Raw genomic sequence first — 26638 nt, 5'->3', positions numbered from 1 at the left:
GGTCCTTGGGAGGAGAGGGGGAAAACAGTGGATGGAAACAAACAGAATGAAGTTGAACAGGGAGGAAAATATGCCAGATCTGGGATGTAGAAATATACTCCCTCACAAGATGGTAGGGAAGAGTTAAGCTTCTTTGAATCTCTTCCCTGCCATCTAGTGTTCAGCCAAAGGCTTTGCAGTCCAGATGTGAATGTTGTCCAGATGTTCGGCCAAAGGCTTTGCAGTCCTTGGTTTTCAGTCGTGCTTCATCCACCAGCCGCCTTTCCTCTGCGGTCTGAGATTTGCTGCAGGGTAGGCCTCATCTAAAGTCTGAATTGTGTTTCATCTTAACGACAATTAATCCGAACAAGCTTCCTTGGTAAATGATGAGTTGAAGTTGGCTTGTTTCCATTGGCTACCAGTTAGATAAACGATAGACTGTGCCGAGGAGGATGAGTCAGTGAAAATTGGATAATTGCAAAAGTTTCTGGCTTCCATCTCATGGCTGCGCTGGAAGAAGATTGAACAGATGAAAAACATCCCCATCTACTGTACTCTTGGGTCTGAATCAGCAACCCAGTTGCGGTTGGGGTTGTGCTTGATCAGTTCCAGTGCTGAAGACCTCCTTGTCCTTGACATCAGCAGCCTGTGCAGTTCTTCATCCTCGGACATGGAGCTTCTAACTCAGAAAAGAAATTCTGATGGGAAAAAGCCACTTTCTGCACAGAGGGGGAATCTGGCTCTCCTGATGCTGACGAACACAGCTCCCAGCAACCCTGTCATCATGGGCAGCGGCGAGGGGTAATGGAAGATGTAGTCCAGCAACATCTGGAGCATCGCATGCTCTGAAATAAGGGAAACCTTGCAAGATCAGAGGAAAGGCCAATCTGGTGTGGAGATGGGGAACCCGTGGCTCTGCAGATGTCAATGATCAGACTTGGAATTAAGCAACACCTAGAAAGCCCCTGACTGCCCATCTGTTCTTCAGAGTGGATAACCAAACACCAGCCAAGAAAGAAGACGATCACAGTCCGTCTCTGTTTCTTTTCAGCAACCAGAAAATATTCAACAATTCCCAGGGAATCTCACTGGCCTTCTCCAGAGACAGACACGGGCATGAATGTTCTGCACATGAGCATTGTTGAAATGCAAGTCATGACAACGACCTCCTTGCACATTTCTCTGGTTGCCTCAACCTTCTCCACGCACCATCCATAGGACAGCTTCCATCACAAGGACACCACCAGATAAGGAAATTGCCCTTATCTGCCCAGGCGAGTGTGCAAGTTACACTAATGTTCAGATTAGCTAGTTAATAACCCTCTTCTTTGATGGCAAGCGGTGATTGCGGCCAAGTTCTGACTCTCGCCTTATCCGGTAAGGAGTGGATTGCACCCACATCACAAAGTCTGAAGGTTGACTCACATAATATTCCTTTGACAACGGGTTCATTTTACAAATTGGAAGAAGGAGCTAAAAGTACAGAGGGTGGGAGTGAGAGGTACCCCAAGGCAGCGGAGCAAAGGGCCAAACAGCTGGAAGACCCAGGAAACAAAATCCATTTCTCCCATAAGAGAAATTATCCTTTTCTGCGGAATGAGATTCTCTCGCTCTTTTGAAGGAGATTGAGCAATGGTGCCTCCAACCAATTTTAGATCCAGAATTTGATGGTGCAAAGGGCACCTTTAGCCGTGTCCAAGAGTTCAGTTGTGAAACTCACCGCTGACTTGGGGCCATGACCCATTTCGATCTAGAAAAGGATAATTTATTTTTAAAGAGGCAATTGTGGCCATGGATACGCCCAGTCGATCAACAGTGGCTGTGTTCACACAACACACGAGAGAACAACAGAGATGACCTTGGAGAAGTAAGTGGCACATGCCATCTGGGGAATTCTGGGAGTTGAAGTCCACACATCTTAAAGTTGCTAAGGCTGATAAACCCTGTTCTAGATACAGTTGCATCAAAGGGAGTTTTAAGCAGGGGTGCCTTTTAAGAAGTGTTAGGGCTTTGATCATGTGGACGTGGCTGCCATTTTGACTTTTTTGACCACCTCCCCATGAATGCCCTTGTTTTTAACTGGCTTATTGTTCTACTGTCCTGTTCTATGGACAAACAGTCTGTTTCCTAGAAATTTAACACAATTTCCTAAGCACATCTCTTTGATTTCCCATGCCTTCTCATCTCCTAAAGAGAAGGAGTAAAAATTAGGTACGATGTTGTGTGTGCTTTTTTCTAGAAGCCTGTGAGTGTGTAACTGTGTCTATGTGTTTCGGCGCTGCATCTCTCCCTGTAGTTTAAAATAGCTTCTTGTTTGGTTTTGTTAAGAATACAACATATTCTTGGTACGTCTCTTTGTATACCCAGAGAAGGAAAGAGACATCCATTTTTAATGTGGCTACATTTCCACCTTCAGGAACAGAGGCTTACTCAGCTCAGCCACCAACCACAGCTCTTAAAACTTGATATTTTATTTTAAATACCCCCAGTACATCAAAGACAGTGAACTCCCTCTTGGATTTCTAAATGGGTGTGGGATTAATTCATTTCTTTTCTCCTGATTGTTCTTTTGCATTCTGTAGCTGTATTTGAGAGTGTTTAGAGGAAGAGTGTCAGCTCCAGGTTGACCTGTCTGGCCTATAAAACTAATTGGAAGGGAGACCACCAGGAAATTTTGAAGATTGTAAGTTTGACTGGAAAATTGAAAAAGAAGATGGCAAGAAAACAACAAGACGCGTCCATCAAATTGCAGAGTCCCAAGCTCAGTTTTTTACTACATGTTGCTGGGGATCTGTCCAAACTTTTCTAGTACTGAACAGAAAGATGGAGTGGTAACTGTTCAGGGGTGCTGTCCAGCATTTTTCAGAAAATAACGTGTGTGAGAGCAGAAAGAGAGACAGGGAAAATGAAAAAAAGACTTTGCTGAAAAATGGAAGTTTTACTCCACCGATCTGGCAATGGTATGAGTGTGCATTAAACTTAGGCAAAATCTTAACCTCTCTGCCCCGAACTTGACCGACAAGGACGATAGTAGCAAAATTAACTCGGCTGCCGCAACTGATTTCTCACCTGAATTTACAAATGCCCATCTAAATACAGAACGTGGATTATAGTGCCCACCGAGCGTGTGTAACCTGATTGTGAGTTAACTCGTTGCCTGTTTTTGCACAAGGAACCTTCAACTGAGTAAATGGGCTGAATTCGCACAAGGCCCATGCTGGAAACCAAACCAAACCAGGCTCAGCAACTCAGCGTAGCATATGGTGTGAATGCAGCTGGTCGGTCTTTATCTGACCTGGTTAAGTCTGCTGTGTGAACACAGCTGGGAGGTGTATGTTGGAGAACTGCAACCATGGCAAGCCTACATTTTGCCATGAAAGAAGCTGAAACCTTCCTTCACCCAAAGCACTAAGTCATAAGGTGGTTTAAGCTGTGTATTGTGTGAAACCAGCCACTGTGGATCCTGAGTCAGGGTATGGCTTAGTACGCGGTGTGAACCCAAGGCATGCTAGCTTAGTCAACAAATCATGGCTTAGTTTGGCACTGGATTCAGGTCATGGAAATCACTGTACTATAGTGTGTGCCCATCAATAGCAAGGTAAGAAAAGAGAATTCTAAAGATGTCCCTGTGACCCAAATATTAGGGAATTACCACATTCCCCCAGAGTGGTAAGCCTATTTTATGACACGGCTGCCAGGGGAAAGTCTGGGCAGTGACAATGGTAGTCAAACTGTTTGGAGAACCAACTTGGAGAAAACTGTTTTCCCATGTGGTCAGAGTGGATCCATTCCTTCTGATCTCTATGTAGGGGAGGGAAGAATTTCATTTTTAATGCTCTAGGACAGAACCCATTTTGAACTGAAAACCAACCGTGTCGGATTTCAAAAGGCTAAACTGACTTGGACTCAGTTAGTAGTAGTTAGTTAGTAGTAATCAGTTAGTTGGATGGGAGGCCAACAGGATATGTCAGGGATATGGACTAGACTGGGCATTAAAAACAGAATCTAGAACAGTGTTCTCAACCTTGGCCATATTAAGATGTGTGGACTTCAACTCCCAGAATTCCCCAGCCAGCCTTGCTCCCAGAATTCTGGGAGTTGAAGTCCACACAGCTTAAAGTCGCCGAGGTTGAGAAACACTCATCTAACCAATACAATAAAAGCAAAGCAAAGACATTCACACACACACACACACAGCTTGGCAATGCACCATATTCCAGCTGTGGGAATTTCACCAACCTTCTCTTAGCCCCTGAAAAAACCTCGGCATCCAGATTCTCTTTTGGTAAATCCAATGAGTGCTGGGGGTGAGTGAAAATGCAGATTTTTTTCCTGCCTGCCATGATAGAATTTCATCCAGGACATGTCCCACAAGCCAGAAAGGCAGGTCCCTGCCCCACCGAGCTTACAAAACCGATCACTGTCAATCTCAGAGATGCTCCAAAGCGTATCACTCAATCTTGATGGGAGGTGAAGCTGCTAGAGGAGATTTTCCAGCCCCCCTCCAAAAGACAGCCCCCTCCCTTCCCCCCACCCCTCAACCTTAAAAACGGGCCCATAATTGGAGGAACAAAGTCAGTCTTTTTACCGAGGCACAAGGAGCTGAAGACCCATTGAAGAACTGAAGCCGTTTGAAGCCTCCTCTGCAAAGGGATGCGGCGAGGTGCAAATTCAACCTTCATCGCAGCGGCCGAGTCCCACCGTCTTCAGGCTGAAGGAGCTGATCCAGCACTGCAAGATCATCGGGGACAGGAGGAAGGGGCAAAGTCTGTGGTCTCTGGCCGTTAAGGAGGAGCACGGTGCTGGGAGCAATTACGGTGAATAATTCATGTGGAAACCTGGAGGAAACTCAGCCCCTTTTGGCACGCTGGACCTGACGAAGTGTGTAGGGGTGGGTGATGAACTCCTGCTTCGTCACTCATGGAGGAACCGTCTCCTCCACCCCACCAAAGAGCAGCAGAAACTTGCAAGGAGGTCAAGAGGCACCGGCTTCCTGCTGGGGCACTGTCTCCTCTTCCCAGCCCCCTTTTGAAGCACTCCGCCCTCCTGTGCCCCAGGGTCCTAGCATTGGGAGGGACCTCGGAGGTCTTCTAGTCCACCCCCGTCCAAGGATGCATGGCCCAAAGCACACCTAAGGGACCCCTTCCTGGGTGAGAGTCTTCCATCGGGCCCAACTCTACGGTTTCTCCAACGTTTCTTTCCACCGCCCCGTATCTTCGGAGTCCTTGAGCATTTTTGAAGGCTGGTTTTGGAGTTCCCTATATGGGGGGGCGGGGGGGCAGAAATGTTGGAGCTGTTGTTTCATTCCTTTCTAATCTCCCCCCCGCCTTGCATTCTGCCATCAGCTGCAGAGAGAATTGCACAATGAAAGACCGGACATTTACACAACACACACGCACCCCTAAGAAAAAAACCACATGAAGACTTTGCTACGTGTCTTTCCTTCTTCCAAAGACATTTCAAAAGAACCTTCTCTTCCCACCTGCTGACCGAGAACAAATAGAAAAAAAGAAAAAGGATAATGTAGCATAACCTGGGCAGGGGTCTCGCCCAGGGCGCTGTCCATCGTACACCTTGGAAGAAGACGTTGGAAGCAGAATAGATTATGGAAAAAAGAGAGAGGTATTGCAAGGTAAGAAAACAGAATTCTAAAGATGTCCCAAATATTAGGGAATTATTACATTCCCTCAGAGTGGTAAGCCTATTTTATGACACAGCTGCCAGGGAAAAGTCTGGGCAGTGACAATGGTAGTCAAACTGTTTGGAGAACCAACTTGGAAGAAGCTGTTTTCCCATGTGGTCAAAGTGGATCCATTCCTTTTGATCTCTATGTAGGGGAGGGAAGAATTTCATTTTTAATGCTCTAGGACAGAACCCATTTTGAACTGAAAACCAACCGTGTCGGATTTCAAAAGGCTAAACTGACTTGGACTCGGTTAGTAGTAGTTAGTTAGTAGTAATCAGTTAGTTGGATGGGAGGTCACCAGGATATGTCAGGGATATAGACTAGACTGGGCATTAAAAACAGAATCTAGAACAGTGTTCTCAACTTTGGCCACTTTAAGATGTGTGGACTTCGACTCCCAGAATTCCCCAGCCAGCCAAGCTGGCTGGGGAATTCTGGGGGTCGAAGTCCACACATCTTAAAGTGGCCAAGGTCGAGAAACACACTGATCTAGAAGAAATAAATCACAAAGCCCTTCCATGTGATTGTCAAGAAAACTACATGGTGTATCCAACAAGCCTCCAGTTGCCTCCACCAAGACTTGACCTTGCCCACAAGCAAATGACTGGACTAGAACCATTAACCCTTATCTGCTACTTTTCTACTGGCATGGATTTTTGTCACAGGGGGGAAAAAAGGAATGAGTCCATCACTGCAGTTGCATACTTCATTCAAATGTGTCTTAAAATTGTATTCTGGGAAGAAGTTAATTCGATTTTGAGACAGTTTCCCCCTTTATTAACAGAATGCAAAAACAAAAATGAATTACATACCCGTTACATGGAAAATGACGTCTGGACAACACAAAGAGATTCTCTGTGCTTGTCATACTGCAAAGGGCCTTGGTCTCCCACACTGAAAAGATAAATTTCTGGCCCCAATTACTCAAGGAAGTCCTGGTGTTACTCGCCCCTTGGGAACCGTTGCGTACAGAAGTAGAATGTGAGTGGATGATTATAACAAAATAGGGTCATCATTGACTGAAATTGCTGCATAAAACTCTATAGATATATAGATATGCGATCGATCGATCGATTGATGTATCATTTTCTTTTTGTTTTTTCCTCTTTGTCCTCTTTCATTAAATAAATTCAGGGGGAAATATGAAATATATAGGAGACAAAGGTCAGCGTGGTATGGACATTTCTTGAGGTCTGAAATGTTGTGATCCTCGCTGTTCTTTGACGAAGTTTAAGACGTGGGTCCAGCCGGTCTGCAGAACTAGCTATGAAAAGCAATCTATGCCCATCTATGTTGGTTGGGGGCTGGTGGGGGAACTAACATCCATTTTGAAATTTTACCTATTTCAGTATCTTAATCGCTCCCCCCCCCCCGCAAAAAAGGTAGAATCGCTAGCCTTTGACGACCCACACATCCTGCATCGGGCAAATGAAGCGCCTTGAAGTTGCTTTGAAGTGTGACTTTGAAGTGTTATCGTAAAGCCAGCCAGCGAAGCTGCCTAAAGCACAAGAGGGACTAGTAGCTTGATTAAGAAGAGGCGTTCACCCGACCGACCATTCCAGAACGGCAGAGCCCCTCCTCATCCCTCCCCGGGTGCGGATGCAAAGTCTCACAGCCCGGAGTGAGTCTTTCTCCTACCCACCCCAACTGTGCCCACTGGAATGGTACGATCCCAGCTGCCCCGTTCCCGGGGCCTGAGTGGACTAGCCCACCCCCCCCCTCACCCACACACACCCCTCTTTCCCCGGCACGTGGGAGGAGCCCGAGGCTTGACCCGGAGGGCCGTCGCTCCGCCGAGGCCGCTTCGCATCCCCGGCCTGTCCTCTTCCCGCTCCGAGGAAGGCTTGGAAAAGCCGCAGCCGGCGGATCCGGGCCCCGTCGCTGGGGCTGGGGCTGGGGCCGGCGCCGGCGCGACTACCGCGCCTAGCATCCCGAGCTCGCGCGCGTCCCCGCCGCGGAGAGCATCCCTCGGCCGGGCGGGGCGGGAAGGGTTAAGGGCGGCCGCCTGCCCCTCCGTCCGCCGCGCGCCTGCGTGCTGGGGCGGCAGGTGCTCGCGCCCCCTCCCCTTCGGCACCCCGGCTGGGTGGGGCCGCTTTCTCTGCCGCAGCCGCAGCCGCCGCCGCCGCCGCCCAGGCGGGCTTGGATTCGCAGCGGCTGCGCCTCCGCGGGCAGTGGCGTGACGGGCGGGGCGGGGGAGATTTCCTTTCCCTCCCTCCCTCCCTCCCTCCCTCCCTCGCTTTGGCCTCTTCGGGGTCTGGGCGCCCTGTGCGGTCCCCGCTGTCCCGACCTGAGGGTGGGGGGAATTAGCATCCCCCTTCGTTTGGCTTCCGCTCCTGCCGGATGACTCTCCTGTTTTGCAAAGCTTGATTGCGGGGAGGGGGCGTTGGGCTCGCGAAGTGACTGGGCTTGCCCGGCCAGGGTCGGGGTCCCGCGGGGGAGGGGCGCCTTTGGCCGCGGCCCTCGGAGTCGGGGGCTTCCATTGTCTGCCCGACGGTGGCGGGCGGGCGCGGGCGGGCGCGGGCGCCGAGATGGCTTGGCCGTGCATCAGCCGGGCGTGCTGCATCGCCCGCTTCTGGAGCCAGCTGGACAAAGCCGACATCGCCGTGCCGCTGGTCTTCACCAAGTACTCGGAGGCCACCGAGCTCCCCGGCACGCAGGTGGTCCTGCAGCAGCAGCAGCAACAGCTGCCCGCGGCCATCGACAGCCAGCCGGCGGCCCTCGGCGGCGACCCGGACGCCCTCGCCAGGCCGGCCGCGGCCGCGGAGCACGGGCCGGCCGCCCCTTCCAGAGCGGCCCCCGCCGCCCCGCCGGACTCGGTGACGCGGCAAGACTACAAACCCTGGAAGGTGCAGCGGCCGGAGCCGAGCTGCAAGCCGAAGAGCGAGTACCAGCCCTCGGACCTGCCCTTCGAGAAGCAGAGCCAGTACCAGAAGGACTTCCGTCCGTGGCCCATCCCCAAGCGGGGCGACCACCCCTGGATCCCCAAGCAGGTGGCCGTCCCCGCCGCGGACCCGGACAAGACGCCCAAGGCGCGCTCCACCAGCTGGGAGCGGAGGAGCAAGTCGCAGATCGGCCAGGAGCGGCTGGAGCCGGGGCGCGAGGAGGCGGCCGCCCGGCCCCCGCGGGCCGAGGAGGGGCGGCTGGCCGGCGCCAAGAAGCGGGCCCATCTGCCCGAAGACCAGGCCCGGGCCCCCCCGCAGCCGCAGCCGCCGGGACCCTCGGGGGCCCAGGAGGGCGGCAAAGGGCGAGCGGCCGTGGATGCCCTCAATCGGCAGATCAAGGAGGAAGTGGCGGCGAGGGTGACCACCTCCTCTTACAGGTGAGGTCCCCAAGTCTGCCTGGGGGGGGGAAGAACAGCTTGGGTGCCATCCCCCTTTGCGGATCTGGGCCCTGGGGCCCCAGGGTGGCTGAGTGTCATTGGCCAGGGGAGGGAGGGAGCGACCGACCGCCATCGGGGCTGCAGATGGTCACACAGGTGCAGTTGTTGAGCTGCATGCGGTAAAGCAGTGTTCCTCAACCTCAGCAGCTTGAAGATGTGTGGACTTCAACTCCCAGAATTCCCCAGCCAGCACAGCTGGCTGGGGAATTCTGAGAGTTGAAGTCCGCACATCTTCAAGCTGCTGAGGTTGAGGAACACTGGGGTAAAGAACCAGGGATTCCCAGAGGAGCCGTCTGGTGTGATTTCTGTTCAGCAGGGTTGTCTTTCGGGGTGGTCAAAAAAGTCAGGATGGTACCTGTTAAAAAGGGACAGGGCTCTGAATGCCGGCTCTCGGATGCCCTCTTGACTTTTTGGACCGCTGTAATTTGAGTAGCCATCTGGGCTTCTGCAGAGCTCTTGCTTCAGGGAATTTCTTAATGGATATTAAAACGGGCTTCTGCTTCCGTTCTTCAGCTGCTCTGATCGGGAGGCTGTTCAGCCGGCACGACAGACATCCCAAATGTGTAGGTGCATCTGATCGCAAAAAACAGATTTGCTGGTTTTAAAACTGTGAAAGGGACTTGAACCTTGGAAATCTTTGAGATCCCCTGTCGGAGAAGACTTTTCAAGCTTAAAAAACTAGGATAACTGTCCAAAACAAAAGGCTCCATAAAAATGCAGTTGGGTTTTCTGAATTTGGCACTTAGAAATCTTCGCATTTTTGCAGTGCCTAAATTTTGCAGTGCCTAATAATTTATATTAGATAGCATCACTGAACCAATGAGCATGAAACTGAGCAAACTCAGGGAGGCAGTGAAGGACAGGAAGGCCTGGCGCAATATGGTTCATGGAGTCACGAAGAGTCGGACACGACTTAACGACTAAACAACAACAATAATTTACAAATTATTAGTATTTCCATCCCCATTCTTCAAACCATTTTTTCTTTTACTGAGTTCCATTCAAAGTAGAACCAAAAGTTATTATGACCAGTTGAGGATGGAAGCAACAATTGTGTACCAAATCCAATTAATTAACCCCTTACCTTATCAAGCCCAGTTAACTAATTAATTTGTTTGTTTGTTTTACAGCCCCATTATACTACCCAGCTGATTTACCAGATTGCTGGTAAAGTACAATATAACTAAGAATTAAACCCACAAAAGTTTCAAATGGGGTTCTAAGTTCTTTCACGAGTCACCACCTTCAGTTTTGTAAATCAGTGCTATGGAGCCTGTAGGATCGCTGAAGGAATTAATGTGTTGTGGGAACACTTAAACCCAGTAATTTAACCCAGTGTTTCTCAACTTCAGCAACTTTAAGATGCGCGGACTTCAACTCCCAGAACTCCCCAGTCCATGCCTGGGCTGGGGACTTCTGGGAGTTGAAGTCCACACATCTTAAAGTTGCTGAAGTTGAGAAACTCTTGATTTAACCCATTCGGCTTACACAGTCCTCCAAGTAAAAGAGTTGGAGAGAAAGAGTGCCTGAAAAAAACCAAGCCTCCAAGGCCTGGCAGTAGAGTACACCTTTCTCCGAACACCGGTTGGCTACGCTGGCCAGGCCACACCTACTGCTGCTGGCCTGGCCAATGGCGAAGGTGCTGGTGATGTCACGTAGCCTTGCCAGTACTTTGCTGAAACAAGGGCACATATAACATTCGGAGAAAGTCAGCTGGGTCTCCTATTCCTCAAATGATGCTTTTGAACCATGCCAGGGTATATGCTGGCAGAGCTTCCAGTAAGATGGGCTGGTTAAGCATGTTATGAGAACAGGGCCGCTCCAGACTGGAACGCAAGGTGCTTTGGATGACTTCGGCTTCCCCATCTTAGTTTCCAATTGCAGTTGACCCTTCATTCCTTAGAAGTGGATGGAAAGGGAGAGGGTGGTTGGGCACAGGAATACTGATTCCTTATGTGTGGATTTCATGACGGTCGTATAAGGGAGGACCCCCAATAATTACTGGATCGGCGTTGGATTCAGATCAGACAGAGAAGGGTTCTTCAAACCATGAACGCGTGCAATTCACCGTCATAGCTAATAGAGCTCCCATTTGGGCTAGTCACTCTCAGCCCAGTCTACCTCGCAGGGGTGTTGTGGGGAACACAGGAGGCAGGAGTATTAGGTTTGTTCACTGCCTTGACTTATATATTAAAAAGGCGGGATATTATAATAATAATAATAATAATAATAATAATAATAATAATAATAATAATAATAGGAAATCTACTTCTATTAGATAAAAAACACTCAAAGTCTCCTTCAAAGGAACCTCATACACAGGTCTGTGTAGTTTTCTTGGCAGCAAATATGAAAATGGTTTGCCTTCGCCTAACCCTAACTCTTTATTTATTTATTTTAACTGTTCAGTCTACTCAACAGCCTGGGGATATCTTGGGGATCTCCTCTCCAAGTATTAATCAGACCCCAACCTAATTAGTCTGGAGTCTAGACAAGCGATGCCTCATCCACGCCGTGCTTGGCAACAGCCCGGCACCATCCCAGGAACAAAAATTAGACCACCTGGCCCTTTCCTAATACGTTCGATTATAATTTTCACCATTCCTGGTCAGCATAAAAACTTGTCTTTTAACAAGAATGAACGCTTTTTTCTCTTTCAAAGACTTGAGATCAAAACTAGAATTAAAAAAGAAAATGGACAGGAAAAAGGGAAAGAAAAATGCTTGGGAAAGCACCATGCAGAGAATGTGGGTTTCTCTATGTGTGTTTGCGTGCATGGTGGGTCTATAGCCTGTCCTGATGCACTGGCAACCCTCCTGGATTGCTAAGCAATCTTCTGATAGCCGTAAAGGCAGATATGAACCTTTTAGACAGACACACTGACCAGCCTTGTTATTGGGCAATAGTGGAACCAGCTGGTATTGCACACCCTCACACCCACGCTTGCCCAGGTATGTAATGCTGTCATTTTTCTTTCTACTAACAAAATTTAAAATGTATGCTTCTCCCCACCTTGAGTTCTGATGGTCCTTTAAGATGGAAGTGGATCTCCAGCGTCACAGACGTGCCAGTTGTCTCTTTCTTTTCTCCTGTTGCCCGTTCTCGTTGCACACCACTTGGGGAACTTGATAGGTGTCCTTCTGACCGATCCACATCATCAAATGTCAAAAAGGTTGGGACGTTCACGGGTTTTGTACACCGGACCAGAATTGGAGATCAGGATGCAGTTATAGTTTAATTAAAAGGGGCATTATAAGTACTACCGGATTTTTTAGCAAAAGGTGAGGAATTAAATTGGCACGAACTCCATCAGGTAGTATCAATTTTCCTGTGCATGGAGCTGTGCACATCGGCCGGGGCTTGCGTAAGGAAATCCACTCAGAATGTGCAATTGCGCGCCGGCTGTAATTACAGAATTATTTTTTACACCTCAGCGAGGAGGGTTCTAGCTGCAAACCAGAGTTTTATCACCTTCCCCCAGGAGTGTGAAAAGGCCTTCTGTTGAACTTGCAAGGCTGGGTGACACCAGGAGCGAAGTGAAAAGTTTGCTTGAGAATTTTAGACTTTAGGCAATAAATCCTGGGGTTTGAACAACTACACTGTGTCTTAGACAACTTGAAATTCATGTCCAGTAATCTAACTCAGTGTTTCTCAACCTTGGGGACTTTAAGGTGTGTGGACTTCAACTTCCAGAATTCCCCAGCCAGCATGGCTGGCTGGGGAATTCTGGGAGTTGAAGTCCACACACCTTAAAGTCTCCAAGGTTGAGAAACACTGAGTTAGCCAGTTCTGTGCATCTAGTAAGTGAGCTTCAGTTCACAAAAGCTTATGCCTTTGAATAAAAATCGTTAGTCTGAAAAAATGCAACCAGGTTCCTGATTTTTGGTCAGGACTAACACAGCTCTCTTCCTGGAACGTCTGGAATTGCACACGTTTTGCTTGTGTATTCACGGTCCTCTTTGTTTTAGATCAAGAGGTTTTCCGCAGTAGGCAACAAAGCGTATCTGGCAGAGATTGTTGATCCAGTTGGAAGGGGTCTGGCGGATTCAGCATAGGGGCTCCAGGCAAGGAAGCTTCCTATCTGTAGAAGGAATAAAAAAGGGACAGAGAAGTGTTCACACCAGAAACTGGGACCCGTTGAAAGAAAGCGAGAAAAAGAGGTTTGAACCTTTGCTTTGAGCTATGAGAAGCACGGGGGAATTATAGTCTGATGCAACGGAGCTGCAAAAATGACGCTGGTAAATGGGAGGAGAATAGTGGATAGTGACTTTGTGAAATGCAAAAACGAGAGGGCAATACAGAGGCTGCTTCTGACGGCTGGAGTGATTTTGAAGATAAGTTGCCTCTTTTCTCTGGTTGGGGAAAAAAACCACAGTTGAATCTGGAAGATTTTCCAGGCTGTGTAATTGCAAGTTAGCTCTCTGTTTTGTTGGGATAGTAAAATATCCAGGGCTACATTAGAAGACCTTGAAGAAGCTTTAGAAATTTCTAGTTGTACATGGAGCTTTGCGATGCTTTTCAAGAGTATGTTCTTTTTTGGACTATTTCAAGAGATTCTCATTTACGTTTAATCCCTCTCAGCAATATGGACCATTTTCTAAAGCATTTTCTTCCCTATCTTACAACTCTGAGATTTCCTAGTGGTCTCCCATCCAAGTACTAATCAAGCCTCGGGGGTGCAGTTTATGGGTGAACACCATCTAGCTTCATATTATTATTATACTATAGTCCAGTGTTTCTCAACCTTGGCAACTTTAAGAGGTGTGGACTTCAACTCCCAGAATTCCCCAAATTCTGGGAGCTGAAGTGTACACGTCTTAAAGTTGTCAAGGTTGAGAAATGCTCTTTTAGACTATTAGCTATCCTATCCAGTTGTTTTTATCTGCAATTCTGACAAGGCATTCCCTCTACCTCTTCTTCCAAATCATTCATCCATATGTTGAAGATTAAGGCACCAGGATTGTACCTTGTGGCACCTCTCTTGATACCTTTCTCCAGTTTGATGAGGAACTGCTGATGACCCCTGAGCATTCTTGAGATAGCTGTGGATCCTCTTAGTCGTCATGCTGTCCAGCTCATGCTCGAATAGCTTACTAATCAGCATGTCATGGGGTACCTTGTCATATGCTTTGCTGAAGTGAAGATATATTACATCTACAGCATTCCCACAATCTATGAAGCAAATTACCAGATCCAAGGATAAGATAAGACTAGTCTGGCAAGATTTGTTCTTGACAACTCTATGTAGACCTCTGATGGTTGCTGCATTGTTTTCAGGGAGCTTGCCAAATTATCTTTTTATCCTCTGCTCTGATCTAGGTGTCCATATTAAATTGATCCTCCTTTTCCCCCTTTTGGAATATAGGAACAACATTTGCCTTCTTCTGGTGGTGGGACATTTTGCTCGTTCCTCAAGACGTTTTCAAATCAACAGGGCACAACTAATTTTCGTCGAGCATAATTAAACCATTCATTTTTCCCAGTTCAGAGGCATAGCAGAATTATCCGCCTTTAGAGAAGATCTTCTGTATTTCTGGGTTAGTTCTAGCTCTGTGTCTGCTTCATTCATTGAAGAGGCGTGCCCAGATTACTTATACATGTGAAGACAGAGGAGCCCGTCTCTTAGAGAATGAATGGGCACATTTTAATTCCCATTTTGGCTGGGTTCACACCACATTTTAAACCTCAAGTGTTGTACCTTAGTATATTGCCTAGATTCATGACTGGCAAACTTTGGTGTATGGTGTGGGGTGTGAACCATGCCAGTTTTAGTTTATTCGAAACATGCTACAGCTTGCATTAATAAAGCCTTTGAATTTGGAAATCAGGCACTTTTGTTTTAATTGGAGGGCGGGCAGGAAGGCCCTTAATCTCAGAAAAGGTGCATCAAGTATCAGGGTTGATAGAATCATAGCAGTGTTGCTCAACCTTGGCCACTTTAAGTTGTGTGGACTTCAACTCCCAGAATTCTCCAGCCAGCATGCTGGCTGGAGAATTCTGGGAACTGAAGTCCACATATCTTAAAGTCGCTAAGGGTGAGAAACGCTGAATCATAGAATTGGAGAAGACCTTCAAGTTTTTCTAATCCAGGACAGAAATCGTCATCCCATCCCAAACGCACTCAACGGGGCTGAGTCTAGATGTTCCTCTTTAAAAAGGACCTACTGATCAAGGCAGATGGAATTTTCACTTGTTGGCAATTTTAGTGGCTGTTCTCTTCCCCAAACCTTGTTGAACTCACAGGACAGCCCCCTGGAAAAACCCGCTGCTGTTCTCCAGATTGCCTTCTTGAAATCTTGTCTCCCTCTGGGAACCAGGCTGAAAAATGAGTCCAACAGGTAGAGTTGATGTGGTTGAGCTTGTGATGCGGTACCTTGGTGATTACACTACGATTGTTTTAATTTGGGGTGGGGTTTGGTTTGGTTGACTTGAGTTAGTCAGCCAGAGTTTGCATGTCAGCAAGTTAGTTAGTATAAATGTTCTAAAGAAAGAAAATAAATCTGGCCACGGAGTAATAAAGCACAGCGACACGTCAAAATCTCAACGTGTGTGTTCTTGCACACAATTAAGCACTCGCATCGTGATGTCTGGTGCAATTACGTAATTCACATGTCAGTCCTTTGACCCCCCCGACGAGCATTGCAAGTGAATAATGACTGCCCACGAGCCAAGGAACATTTAATGGAGATCTCCTCCTGGTCTCCACACTGCTGAGCAGTGATAAAACTCCCAAAGGCTCTACTGCAGTTAGAGCTGCTCACCAGGGTGGGGAAGAGCCTATTCAGAAGGCACATTTCTTTCCACCTTCCTCATCTTGAGGGAAACTAAATAAAAATTTCTTCGAGTCATGCTCAACTCCTGGTGATGTTAGGCCAGTGTTTCTCAACCTTGGCAGCTTTAAGATGTGTGGACTTCAATTCCCAGAATTCCCCAGCCAGCATGGCTGGCTGGGGAATTCTGGGAGTTGAAGTCCACACATCTTAATGCCGCCAAGGTTGAGAAACACTGCATTAGGCACACACCCATGTTTTTTTCTTGGCAATAGTAGTGAGTGGTTTACTATGGCTTGTTCTGGGGTGGTGGTTCTAGCTTGGCCTACAGACCTGAGATTTCCTAGTGGTCTCCCATCCAGTACTAACCAGGTTTGACCTTGCTCAGCCAAAGGACAGCTGAGCACTCCCTCTCCCAGAAAGTTGCGGCTTCATCCTGCATTATCTTTTTTTTTGGAAAAACGCTTTCCCATTAATGAGTCTGCCAGCAAGTAAGATCAGAGGCGTGCAGGGGGAAGAATTAATAACAGCTTTGGTGGAGTGTCGCGTATGTGTAGGGGTGTGTGCGTGCAAATTGCTGCTGAATGCCGGCAGCGCATCCCAACAAATAAACATGCTACAGTGATATGTCCCAAGGAGTAGGTGTAATTCAAAGCCACTTGAATGTGTAAAGAGAAATCTGAGGTCTTTGTGAAGCGCTCAGATGCTTTCTTAAAGCCACAAAAAACTGAACCACGAGCGGAACTTGTTATGAATGGGATTGGCTTTCTCTTTCTGCCTTCTGACCCTGTTCTTTGGGAATCCAAAACAAGACTGGAAATGACCCTAGAAGACCTTCTACTGCAGTGTTCCTCAACCTTGGCAAGTTTAAGACATGTGGACTTCAACTCCCAGAATTCCCTGGCCAGGATGGCTGGCTGGGGAATTCTGGGAGTTGAAGTCCACCCATCTTAAACTTGCCAAGGTTGAGAAACACTGTTCTAGTCCAACCCGGTACATGAACGCCCTACTACATACAGGGACCCTACTTTCTTGGAAAAAATAAAGGACGAACCTGAAAAAAGAGGCAAATCTGAAAGAGGTTCGTAAGGATTTAAAAAAAAAAAAAAAGTAACAGTTTATGTTTATAACTTGGCTGGACCAAGGAAAATTCAAGGGCCAAACCAAGAAAATAATTAAATCAGTCTAAAGGAGGACTTTCTGACATCAATTTGCATGATTTAAATTTACATCACCTTTATACAGCCGCCCAGAGTCAGTTTATAAATGTGTTGTATAGATAAATCAATAAATAAAATAAAGGGCTGTCATTTATTTATTTATTTATTTATTTATTTATTTATTTATTTATTTACACACAGACACAGACACACACGCATATATATAAATAATATGGTCCCTGCACATCTGTACAGCATCTCTGACAGATGCCCGTCCCGACTCTCTTGAAGCCACTTCAGCCAGGGAGAGACCGTCTCCCTCCCGGGACAGTGTTTTCCGCTATTAAACACCCCTTTCTTCCAAGAAACGTTTCATGCTCTCCAACTGAAATCTTCCTTTCCATTTAAACCCTTGTTCTGTCTTCTGGAACAACCCTGAGCAGTTCTGTCCCATCTTCTCTAGGACAGCCTTTCAGGTACTTGAAGACAGCGGACGGGTCTCCCCACAGTCCCTTCCAAGTTAAACACGTGTCACAGGTTGGACTTGGGGAGGGAGATAGGCAGAAGTCCCACAAACAGGATTTTTAAAATTATTATATGTATACAAATACAGTTTTTTCAACCACAAAAGTCTCAGCTTTTTTTCTCTCTTCTAAGTAGCCTCTTTTCCTTAGCTCCTAGACCAGTGTTTCTCAACCGTGGCCACTTTAAGATGTGCGGACTTCAACTCCCAGAATTCCCCAGCCAGCCTTGCTGGCTGGGGAATTCTGGGAGTTGAAGTCCGCACATCTTAAAGTGGCCACGGTTGAGAAACACTGCCCTAGACCATATCCTCCTGTCCATTATTTATTATCTTATTTCCATGGACGTCTATAGTCTTACTTTATAAGTTTATAGTGTGTTTTAAAAAGTTAAGTTTCTACAGTGCAAATCTGTAGCCTTATCTTATATTCCTGCTGCATCCCGAGATACTTCATATCTAAAGCCTTGCAAGAAAATTTTGCAATACATTAGATCAGTGTTTCTTAAACGTTTTGCTCTCAGGACGCCTTCCCGTTTTAAAAAATTAAGGAGGACCTCAAAAGAGCTTTTGTTTGTATGGGTTAGGTTTATCGATAAAATTGACGCATTCGTAGAATATTTATTTATTGAACCATGTAAAAAAGTAACAATATTTGACCCACATTGACATATTTTTCACGAAAAACTATATTTTTTAACAGATGAAAAGTAATAATGAGAAGAGGGATGTTGTGTTAAATTTTTGCAAATATCTTCAATATCTGGCAAAGAAGGTTGTTTTTGCAGATCCCTGAGAGGGTCTTGGGGGACCCCCAGGGGCCCTCAAACCACACTTTAAGAAACATTGTGTTAGATAAACAGTATCCAGAAATTCATACGTGGCAAATGCTTCAGAATTAGCAGTGTTGGGATCAATACAAGAACTGGCGAGTCAGCCTGACTGCGGTTTGCTCATGATAAGTGACATTTCTCCTTGGTGGACATTTGCAAACTGATGTCCTTATTTCACAATTCTGAGATTCTCAAGAGGACAAAATTCCCACTCTCGTAGTTGAGATCCTGCCTTTCTTGGTTCCCAAAATTCAGGTTTTAGGGAAACATGCATTCAAAAATGTGTGCCCTAGAGAAAATGCTAAGGATTCTTTCGGATTAGCAAATGCTAGAATGATTCAGCAAAGGCAGCGAGACTGGATCGAAATGTGCCTGTGCGTCTCTACTCAACGCAAACCTTAGTTATCCATGCAGGACTGATTCCTTAATGGTGAACCTTCTCACTTACTGAAGATTTCTCACTGATTTCTTGTCTGTACTGATTCTGAGGTTTTTTGCTTTTTTTCTTATTCCCCAGGGGATCTGGTTGCTATGATTTAAAAAACAGATCTGTCACTCAGATTTTCCCCATCTGTAATTACTACAGGCTGTCTTTTCTCTCTCCAAGTCTCTCCCACCCGTATCGTAATCCAGTAACTCAGTGTTTCTCAACTTTAAGAAGTCTGGACTTCAACTCCCAGAATTCCCCTGCCAGCTTGGGTGGACTTCAACTCCCAGAATTCCCCTGCCAGCAAGGCTGGCTAGGGAATTCTGGGAGTTGAAGTCCACACATCTTAAAGTGGCCAGGGTTGAGAAACACTGATCTGGACCAACCAAGGTGGCCTTGATAAAGAGGGGACCAGTATATCCCAGTGTCACTGGTGTGGTGTCTTGTTTAGGGGACTGGAAGAGCTCTGTGCATTGCCCAAAAACCCTGGTTTAGGAGTGGGTGTTTGGGGGGAAAGGAGGAAAGTGCAGGATCCCTCCCCCCAATTTTGGGTAATTTGCTTTCTTTTCTTAGAACCATTTTAACCCTCTTCGGGGCTTCCTGCCATAGTTGTGTGTGTGTGTGTGTGTGTGTGTGTGTGTGAACTGAATTGTGTGTGATTCTTTGTCAACTGAAGCAGAAGGGGATGCCCCAAAGTGGCTTTATAAAGCTCGCAGCCCCACCGCCTCTGGGGCCAGGCTGCGTGCCTCTCTTTTAACCGAAAGTCAGGGTTTGATTCTGAGAAATAGGAAAAAACCTCAGTGCTAGGCGTGTAAGCGCGACGAAGCTAATTTAGCATTTACGTACATTGCATTTACTTTCAGAAAACCCATTTGGAATCTTGCATGCTTAGGAGATATGTGAAATTAGACCTAGTATGATTTTTCCGGCATAGCAAGGAACCAGGAGCTGTTGGCCTGTGTTGCATCCTGGCGCAGGCACTCCCCAAAATGACCGTTTAACAAAGGCGTCCCATCTTACCACAGCCCTAAATCTTCAAGATTTTGCCTTCCTCCGGAGGATGTCACGATTCATGAGGCCCCTGCGAGCACCATGTTTTGCCCACCAATCTCTCAAGACCATCAAAAATCTTAACTTCTAACGATAATGTTGTTGACTTGGTCGCTTGAAAGCTTAAACTGGTGCTTTTTTTCCTGCCTTCGCGCCAAGCAAGAAGCTTCCACGCAAACGCCACCTGTTTTGTGGCAAGCCCTGCATCCATTATCGGTCGCCCGGTCTTTTTGTAGCAGCAGGACACTGTCCAGTTGGCCATCTGTTGCTCAGGACTCCCACGGTCCGGCAAAATCCCCTCAGGAGTCCAGGCATGCCCCTTGCACGCAGGGAGCCACGTGGCACAAGATTAAGAGAGGATTAAAAGTGGAGCAGGAGGAGATTTTAACAACGCAGCCCTTTTAGGATGCAATTTTTTTTCCTTTAAGCCTTGATTGCAGAGTATCCTCACGTATATATTATACAGTAGTCCTTGTTTCACGACGGCCTTGTTTAGTAACCATTTGCAGTTATGACGGTGATGAAAAAGGAACTTTGCGACCAATCCTCGAATTTTTGACCTTTGCAGGCCTGTAAAGTAGTGTTTCTCAACCTTGGCAACTTTCGGATGTATGGACTTAAACTCCCAGAATTCCCCAGCCAGCCTGGAATTCTGGGAGTTGAAGTCCACACATCTGAAAGTTGCCAAGGTTGAGAAACACTGCTGGAAAGGAAAGGAAAGCTGAAGTGAAATTGTAAGCACAGTCTTGGTTTCACTTAGTGACCGCTTTGTTTAACAACCAAATTGCCGGTCCCAATTGTGGTTGCTAAACAAGGACTACCTATATGTATTACATGACATTAGTACATACTGATATACTCACAGGGATGTTTTTTTTAAAGCATCGATTGCATTGCTTGATCAAAATATTTTGTGCACGTTGTGTTATATTTATACATACAGACATGTTCAGATAGATGGACATACACAGAAGGAGACTGCTCTTCTTTAAGCATGGATTATATTGTGAAGTTCTTGGTGGTCTCTGAGCGTGTCTGTTTGCTGGCAGACGTTTCATCACCCAACTAGGTAACATCATCAGTGCAAGTGGGTATTATTATTATTATCCCACCCTGTTGCTTGATCAAATGCTTTATGCATTATGCACACACACACAACCCCAAGTTTCCAACCAGAATAAACTCAGGAAATATACAGATAGGAGAAGAGAACCTGGGAGCTGAAGTCCACGCATCTTAAAGGGACCGAGGTTGAGAAACACTGTCCTAAAGCAATCTTTATGACTTTCTGAGTTTTCTAGCTCCCTGTGATTTGGGTGATAAATATGTGCTAGATTTTAGCTTCTGGGTGGACATTTGAGGAATCAAAATGCTCTTAGCTCCACTTGCATGTTATAAAGTGCAGAAAGAGCTTGGAATTCTTGGACACCAGTGGGCCAATCTGACCGTTTCTCACTTTTGTAGACTTGAAATTTCAAAACTTCTTTTTCTCTTACCTCAATTCATTTCATTCTAGTTTGAACTTTTCTTTCTTTTTAATTAAAAAAAAAATTGCATACAATTGCATGCATTTTGGTGCATGTTTTTCCAAGCGTAAGGGTTCTTGCTGACAATTTTGCCTAATTATGGCCCTGTGTTTTGTAGAATATAATGATTTTTTCTAAAAAAATAGTCATGAAAAATGTGCATTTGGGGGCAGATATTTCCCTAGTCTGTGTTAATTTTTGGCTTGGCAAACTGGATTGCAAAATTCAGAGCGAGGCAGATTTTGAAGAGTAAGCACATGAAGATTGTGAAGCTCACAGAGCTTTAGCATGTGACCCCATAAATCCCAATTTAGCTGCACAATACTCGGGTTCCCGTAGAGTGAGTTGGAAGTGATCCAGACCCTCCCTTGAATAGAGAAGGGCTGTCCTGCAGCTACACTTGACTTGCAGTTTGATACACAGAGGGATTTTTTGCTTCTCCGGCTCAATATATTTTTTATATATATATTTTATATATATATAAGAAAGGAAAATAGTCTTTTTTGAGCAAAACAAGAATTTTTCAAAAAGGAGGAAGAGGAAGACTGGCTGGGGAATTCTGGGAGTTGAAGTCCACAGAGCTTAAAGTGGTTAAGGCTGAGAAACACTGGAATATACAGATTATACAGAATATACATAATACAAAAAAAAAATTGAAAAAAAACCCCTAAGACAAAAAACTTGTGGCATGCTAGAAACAAGCCATGGCACGCTGGTGGAGAACCGCTGTTCTAGGGAATACCTATGAAAGGGTGCTTCCGTATTGCCATCTCAATTCCCCTCCCTCTCCTTGGTTATAAACAGCAGAAAGCGTTCCCTTCAGTTCGCAGCACCTCGTTGCCTTGGCGCAATCTTGCAAAAGCCCTTCAAGCTCGAGCGGGGTTGGGGTTTGGAGGGGAGACCACCAGGAGATCACAAGGTGGTCAGCCAGGAAAGCTCTCCGGAAGCTGACAGCGGCAAATCGGTCCTGCTTTTTGGCCGTGAAAACGCTGCATCAACACCAAGAGATCACACTTAACTTGTCGTTATGGTGGTGGTAGTTATTACTTTCCCGCTCTCGTTCCTCTTTCCTGCTCGCCCAGAAATGAATTTCGACCATGGACGGACATCAAGCCGGTGAGAGCTATTAAAGCAAAGTCCCAGTATGAGCCTCCGGATGAAAAAATCTCCCACCAGACAAGCTACACCTCTCAGTTCACTGCCGAGGGAGCCAAGCCTGGCCCGGCGGATAACAAATTCCTGGAGCGCCGAAGGATACGCAGCCTCTACAGCGAGCCGCAGAAAGAATCTCCAAAGGTAAGGAGGGGGGCGGACAAACCACCATCGGCGTTTTCCACCGGCCGCGGGAGGTCACAGCTTGCTTTCGGGCCCCACCTGCAGGTGTGGCTCCTTTGGGCATGCGGCGTCACAACGCACCTCAAAAAGGGCCAGGGTGTGCGCTGTGACGCCATGAAACGGTTTGCGTTGGCCTGACGCCCCCAGGCATGCACACACGCCCTGCCTGTGGATTTGGGAGCTGGAACCAGAGAGATCAAGGACTCGAGGCTAAGTGAGTTTTTGCCGTTTAGGAAGATGGAAATGTATTATTTGGCCAGCTTATTTTTTCACCCCCCTTCCTCAGCCCTTCTCACCTCTCCTAAACGTTCCATGGAAAGCCACATTCATATATAGGTAGACTTTGCTGACTGACGGCCTCATTCAGTGACCATTCGAAGTTACGATGGTGCTGAAAGAATAACTTTACGACCAAGGCTCGCGTTTATGACCTTTGCAGCATCCCTCAGTCATGTGATCACCATTACAGTCAGTTAGTATGTGTTGTCCTGTGCTTGACCTGTTGTTTTTCAATCCTCATCCCCACCTTGCAGAGCAGAGAGATTGGAGAGGAAGGGATTGCAAGAGAGGAAGCAGGCACACCATGGGGAATACACATCAAAAGCAATGCGCTAGCAGCCACACGTGTGCTATGCAAACACCCCAGTGTATCCATCACAGTGTGCCTGCTTCCTCTCTTGCAATCTCTTCCTCTCCAATCTCTCCGCATTGCGAGGAGGGGAGATGAAAAAACGAGTCGGGCACAGGAGAGATTGCCTACAGAAATGGCTTGCTTTCCTACCACCACCACTCCTCGCAGAGCAGAGTGATTGGAGAGGAAGGGATGATCTGTACGTGCTTTCTCCTGTGAAGCTCAACTTTCCAACTGCAGAACAGGGCCCTGATTTTCCCAGTCTGAAATTGGAAAAACTTAGTTATGCTGGAGCAACTTCAGATTTTCTCCTGTGCGTGAAAGATTTTCTAAGTTTGCTCTAAATCCATTTCAGGCTAGCCCAGTGTTCCTCAACCTCAGCAACTTGAAGATGTGCGGACTTCAAGTTGCTGAGGTTGAGAAACACTGGGCTAGACACTGGTCTGGAATCCAGTTCAAAATCCATTGCAAAGGAGCCCAATAGTGTCTTTGCAACGGAGCATTTGGGTTGCTGTGAGGAAGATTTGCTAAGCATGCCAAAGAGTGATTTGATACTCCCCCATATGGATGAAAAAACATGTTTATAATGTATTGCTCCACTGGGTGAGTTCTAAAGCAGGAGGAAATAACCAATCCATGGGCCAAATGTGACCCCCATCACCCCATTTAAACACCCCTAGCACCCTGAGATTGTGCCATTGAAATTCAGTGACAAAATAACCCGATTTGGGCTGTACAATTTCAGTTTGGGGGTTTGTAGTGGTTTTAAAGGTAGGAATTGCAGCTTGTTTTCCCATCTCCAACCTTAACCCCCCCCCCCAACAAGGGTCTAAAGGCCCCCAAATGTGGCCCATTTTTCAAAGCATGGGTGGCTTCAGTGGTGGGAAGAACAAGTTTGCTTCTGGGCAGGCTCTGATTTTCATTTCGACCCTCAAAAATGTGGAAAACCAGGCACCCAAAACACGGGTGTCTGCAGGGTTTGGTCAACAAATTCAAGATGGCGGTCAACAATGGTGCAGTTGGAACTCACCCTATTTTTATGTGCGGACGAATGGGTCATCTGGATGGCCACCTGTCAAAAGGTTGGACTACAGAAGGTTGGACTACATGACCTCTAAGGTTACTTTTAACACTATGGTTTCGTGTTAGGCTTTGTTTTAGAGGTTTTTACATGGGGCTGGAGAGGTTGGATCAGATCCAGGGTACACTGGAGTCAGTGGTCCCCTAATCCATGGTTTATCACCCAGAGAAGTGTTTCTCAACCTCAGTGACTTTAAGATGTGTGGACTTCAACTCCCAGAATTCCCTAGCCAGCCATGCTGGCTGGGGAATTCTGGGAGTTGAAGTCCACACATCTGAAAGTCGCTGAGGTTGAGAAACAATGGTCTGGAGGCTGAGTCTGGCCCTCAGCCTAACAGATGTTGCCCTGACTCCCCCTGGAGACCCTTCCAATGTGGTATCAGGATCCAGAATTGTTCAGTGCTTTGCATTTAATTCCAGAAAGGTGCTTCCAAGCCCCTGGGGACAAACATAACTGCTCTCTGCAACTCTTTAAAGTCGCTGCCTCTTTTTCCACTGCAGCCAGGGAAGGCAGACGCGTGATCTGGGGGAAAGATGCAGCTGCTTTAAAGAGTTGCAGGCAAGACAATGTTGATTTCCTCCAAAGCACCTTTTTGGCACCAAACCTGAACCACAACCTTACTGGGAATGGTGCATGGTATCACAGCGGTGTTTGGATAATTGGACGACGTTTCCTGCCTCCTCCAGGCGCTCCTGTGGGGTGTTATCTGCAATTCTCTGTCTAAATTCACTTTTCCCCACCCTCCCTCCCCTCCCTGTGTGTGTCGTGCCCGTCCTTCACCCCGTTGGGGTTGTTGGTTACGACCAGGTGGAGAAGCCGAGTCCTCAGCCTTCTAAGCCAAAAAAGACGACCACAAGCCATAAATCTCTGAAAAAGCCCAAAGATAAGCAGACGGCATCCAGCAGAGCATCCAAGAAGAAGAGCGCAGAGGCATCCAGCAGAACAACGACTGTTGAGGACAAGGAGAAAAGTAAAGAAATTAACAATAAGCTGGCCGAAGCTAAAGAGTAATTCACTGCAGTTCCTCGCTATTTTTCCTGTCTCTCTGTTTATTTCTCCTTCCTTCCTTCCTTCCTTCCTTCCTTCCTTCCTTCCTTCCTTCCTTCCTTCCTTCCTTCCTTCCTTCCTTCCTTCCTTCCTTCCTTCCCTCCCCCCCTCCCTCCCTCCCTCCCTCCCTCCCTCCCTCCCTCCCTCCCTCCCTCCCTTCCTTCCTTCCTTCCTTCCTTCCTTCCTTCCTTCCTTCCTTCCTTCCTTCCTTCCTTCCTATAAAGCCACAAAATTAATTAGAGGCTTCTAATCAGCTTATGCTCTGACTGCATTAGAAGCTCGTCCGGTTGGATTTTAAGGAGATTAAAAAGTCTCTGTTGGTGTGGGAGTGATAGTGCGTTTCTATAAATGCGCATTAGGGGTTTAGGAGCTGGATGGAAACAGAGCAGAAGGATTCTTTGTTGCAGATTTGTTAAACAGGTTGGGCAATGTTTTTGCTTCTAAAACCCATGAAGCCCGTTGGGTTATAGGCAGAAAAGGGGGGGGAAGGCATGTGTTTTTCAAGAAGGAGCAAAACAGGGTCTTCAGCTGTTTCCAGCTCTCTTAAAAACAAATCAGCATCTCCAAGGTTGGGGAAACTGACCCTGCAGATGTGCTGAAAAACAATTCCTAGCAGCAGCAGCAGCAGCAGCAACAACAACAACTATTATTATTATTATTATTATTATTATTATTATTATTATTAGCCAGATGTTTAGACTGGGTTTGGCATTTTTATTCACCTATCAAGCCCTTCCCAAGGATAGGCAGATGTTGTTGGATGGTGACAATACAACCCACAAAATAATATCGACAGTACAACAATCCCAATGCCTGGAAAATATTCAACCAAATCACAACATCAATAAATAACACCAGGAATAAAACTGTAAAGGCAACCCAACGGGTGGCCGCTGTCATTCATCAACATCTGGGGAGCCAGCCTGTGATTTTTTCCTAATAATTTGAATAAACCAGAGCCTCAATTTTTGCAATGAACCGGAGGGGATGACAAACATTTTCAGTCCTGATCTGAGTGTTGCATCCTTGCTTGTGCAAATCCTTCTCTGCCCGTGACACAAGCCCAACCCCACACACCCTTAAATCTTTTTAGTTTAAATCAGTGTTTCTCAACCTGGGCCATTTTAAGACGTGTGGACTTCAACTCCCAGAATTCCCCAGCCAGCCATGCTGGCTGGGGAATTCTGGGAATTGAAGTCCACACGTCTTAAAAT

The 26638-nt window shown here is 46.7% G+C and overlaps 2 protein-coding genes across 2 annotated transcripts in view; one reads left to right on the top strand and one right to left on the bottom strand.

The window, feature by feature from the left end:
• Positions 1-4732, bottom strand: part of MOGAT2 (monoacylglycerol O-acyltransferase 2) — a 35597-nt gene extending 30865 nt beyond the window's left edge. The window contains exon 1 of the mRNA XM_088140455.1: positions 4568-4732. Within this exon, the coding sequence (XP_087996581.1) occupies positions 4568-4661 (94 nt within the window). The 5' untranslated portion in view covers positions 4662-4732. The remainder of the gene's footprint in view (positions 1-4567) is intronic.
• Positions 4733-7762: 3030 nt separating this feature from the next.
• Positions 7763-25523, top strand: MAP6 (microtubule associated protein 6). The gene is made up of 3 exons (XM_088140841.1): positions 7763-8984; positions 22413-22626; positions 25185-25523. Exons 1-3 carry the CDS (start codon positions 8194-8196, stop codon positions 25386-25388), a joined length of 1209 nt encoding a protein of 402 aa, XP_087996967.1. The 5' UTR covers positions 7763-8193; the 3' UTR covers positions 25389-25523.
• The last annotated feature ends 1115 nt before the right edge of the window (positions 25524-26638 follow it).

The sequence above is a fragment of the Python bivittatus genome, unplaced genomic scaffold, assembly GCF_059951505.1.
Source record: "Python bivittatus isolate LINGU-HERP-01145 unplaced genomic scaffold, Pbiv_v1 ctg000340_np1212, whole genome shotgun sequence".
Lineage (NCBI taxonomy): Eukaryota > Metazoa > Chordata > Lepidosauria > Squamata > Pythonidae > Python > Python bivittatus.
Note: the sequence above shows the minus strand (reverse complement) of the source record. Positions and strands in the feature narration are given on the sequence as shown.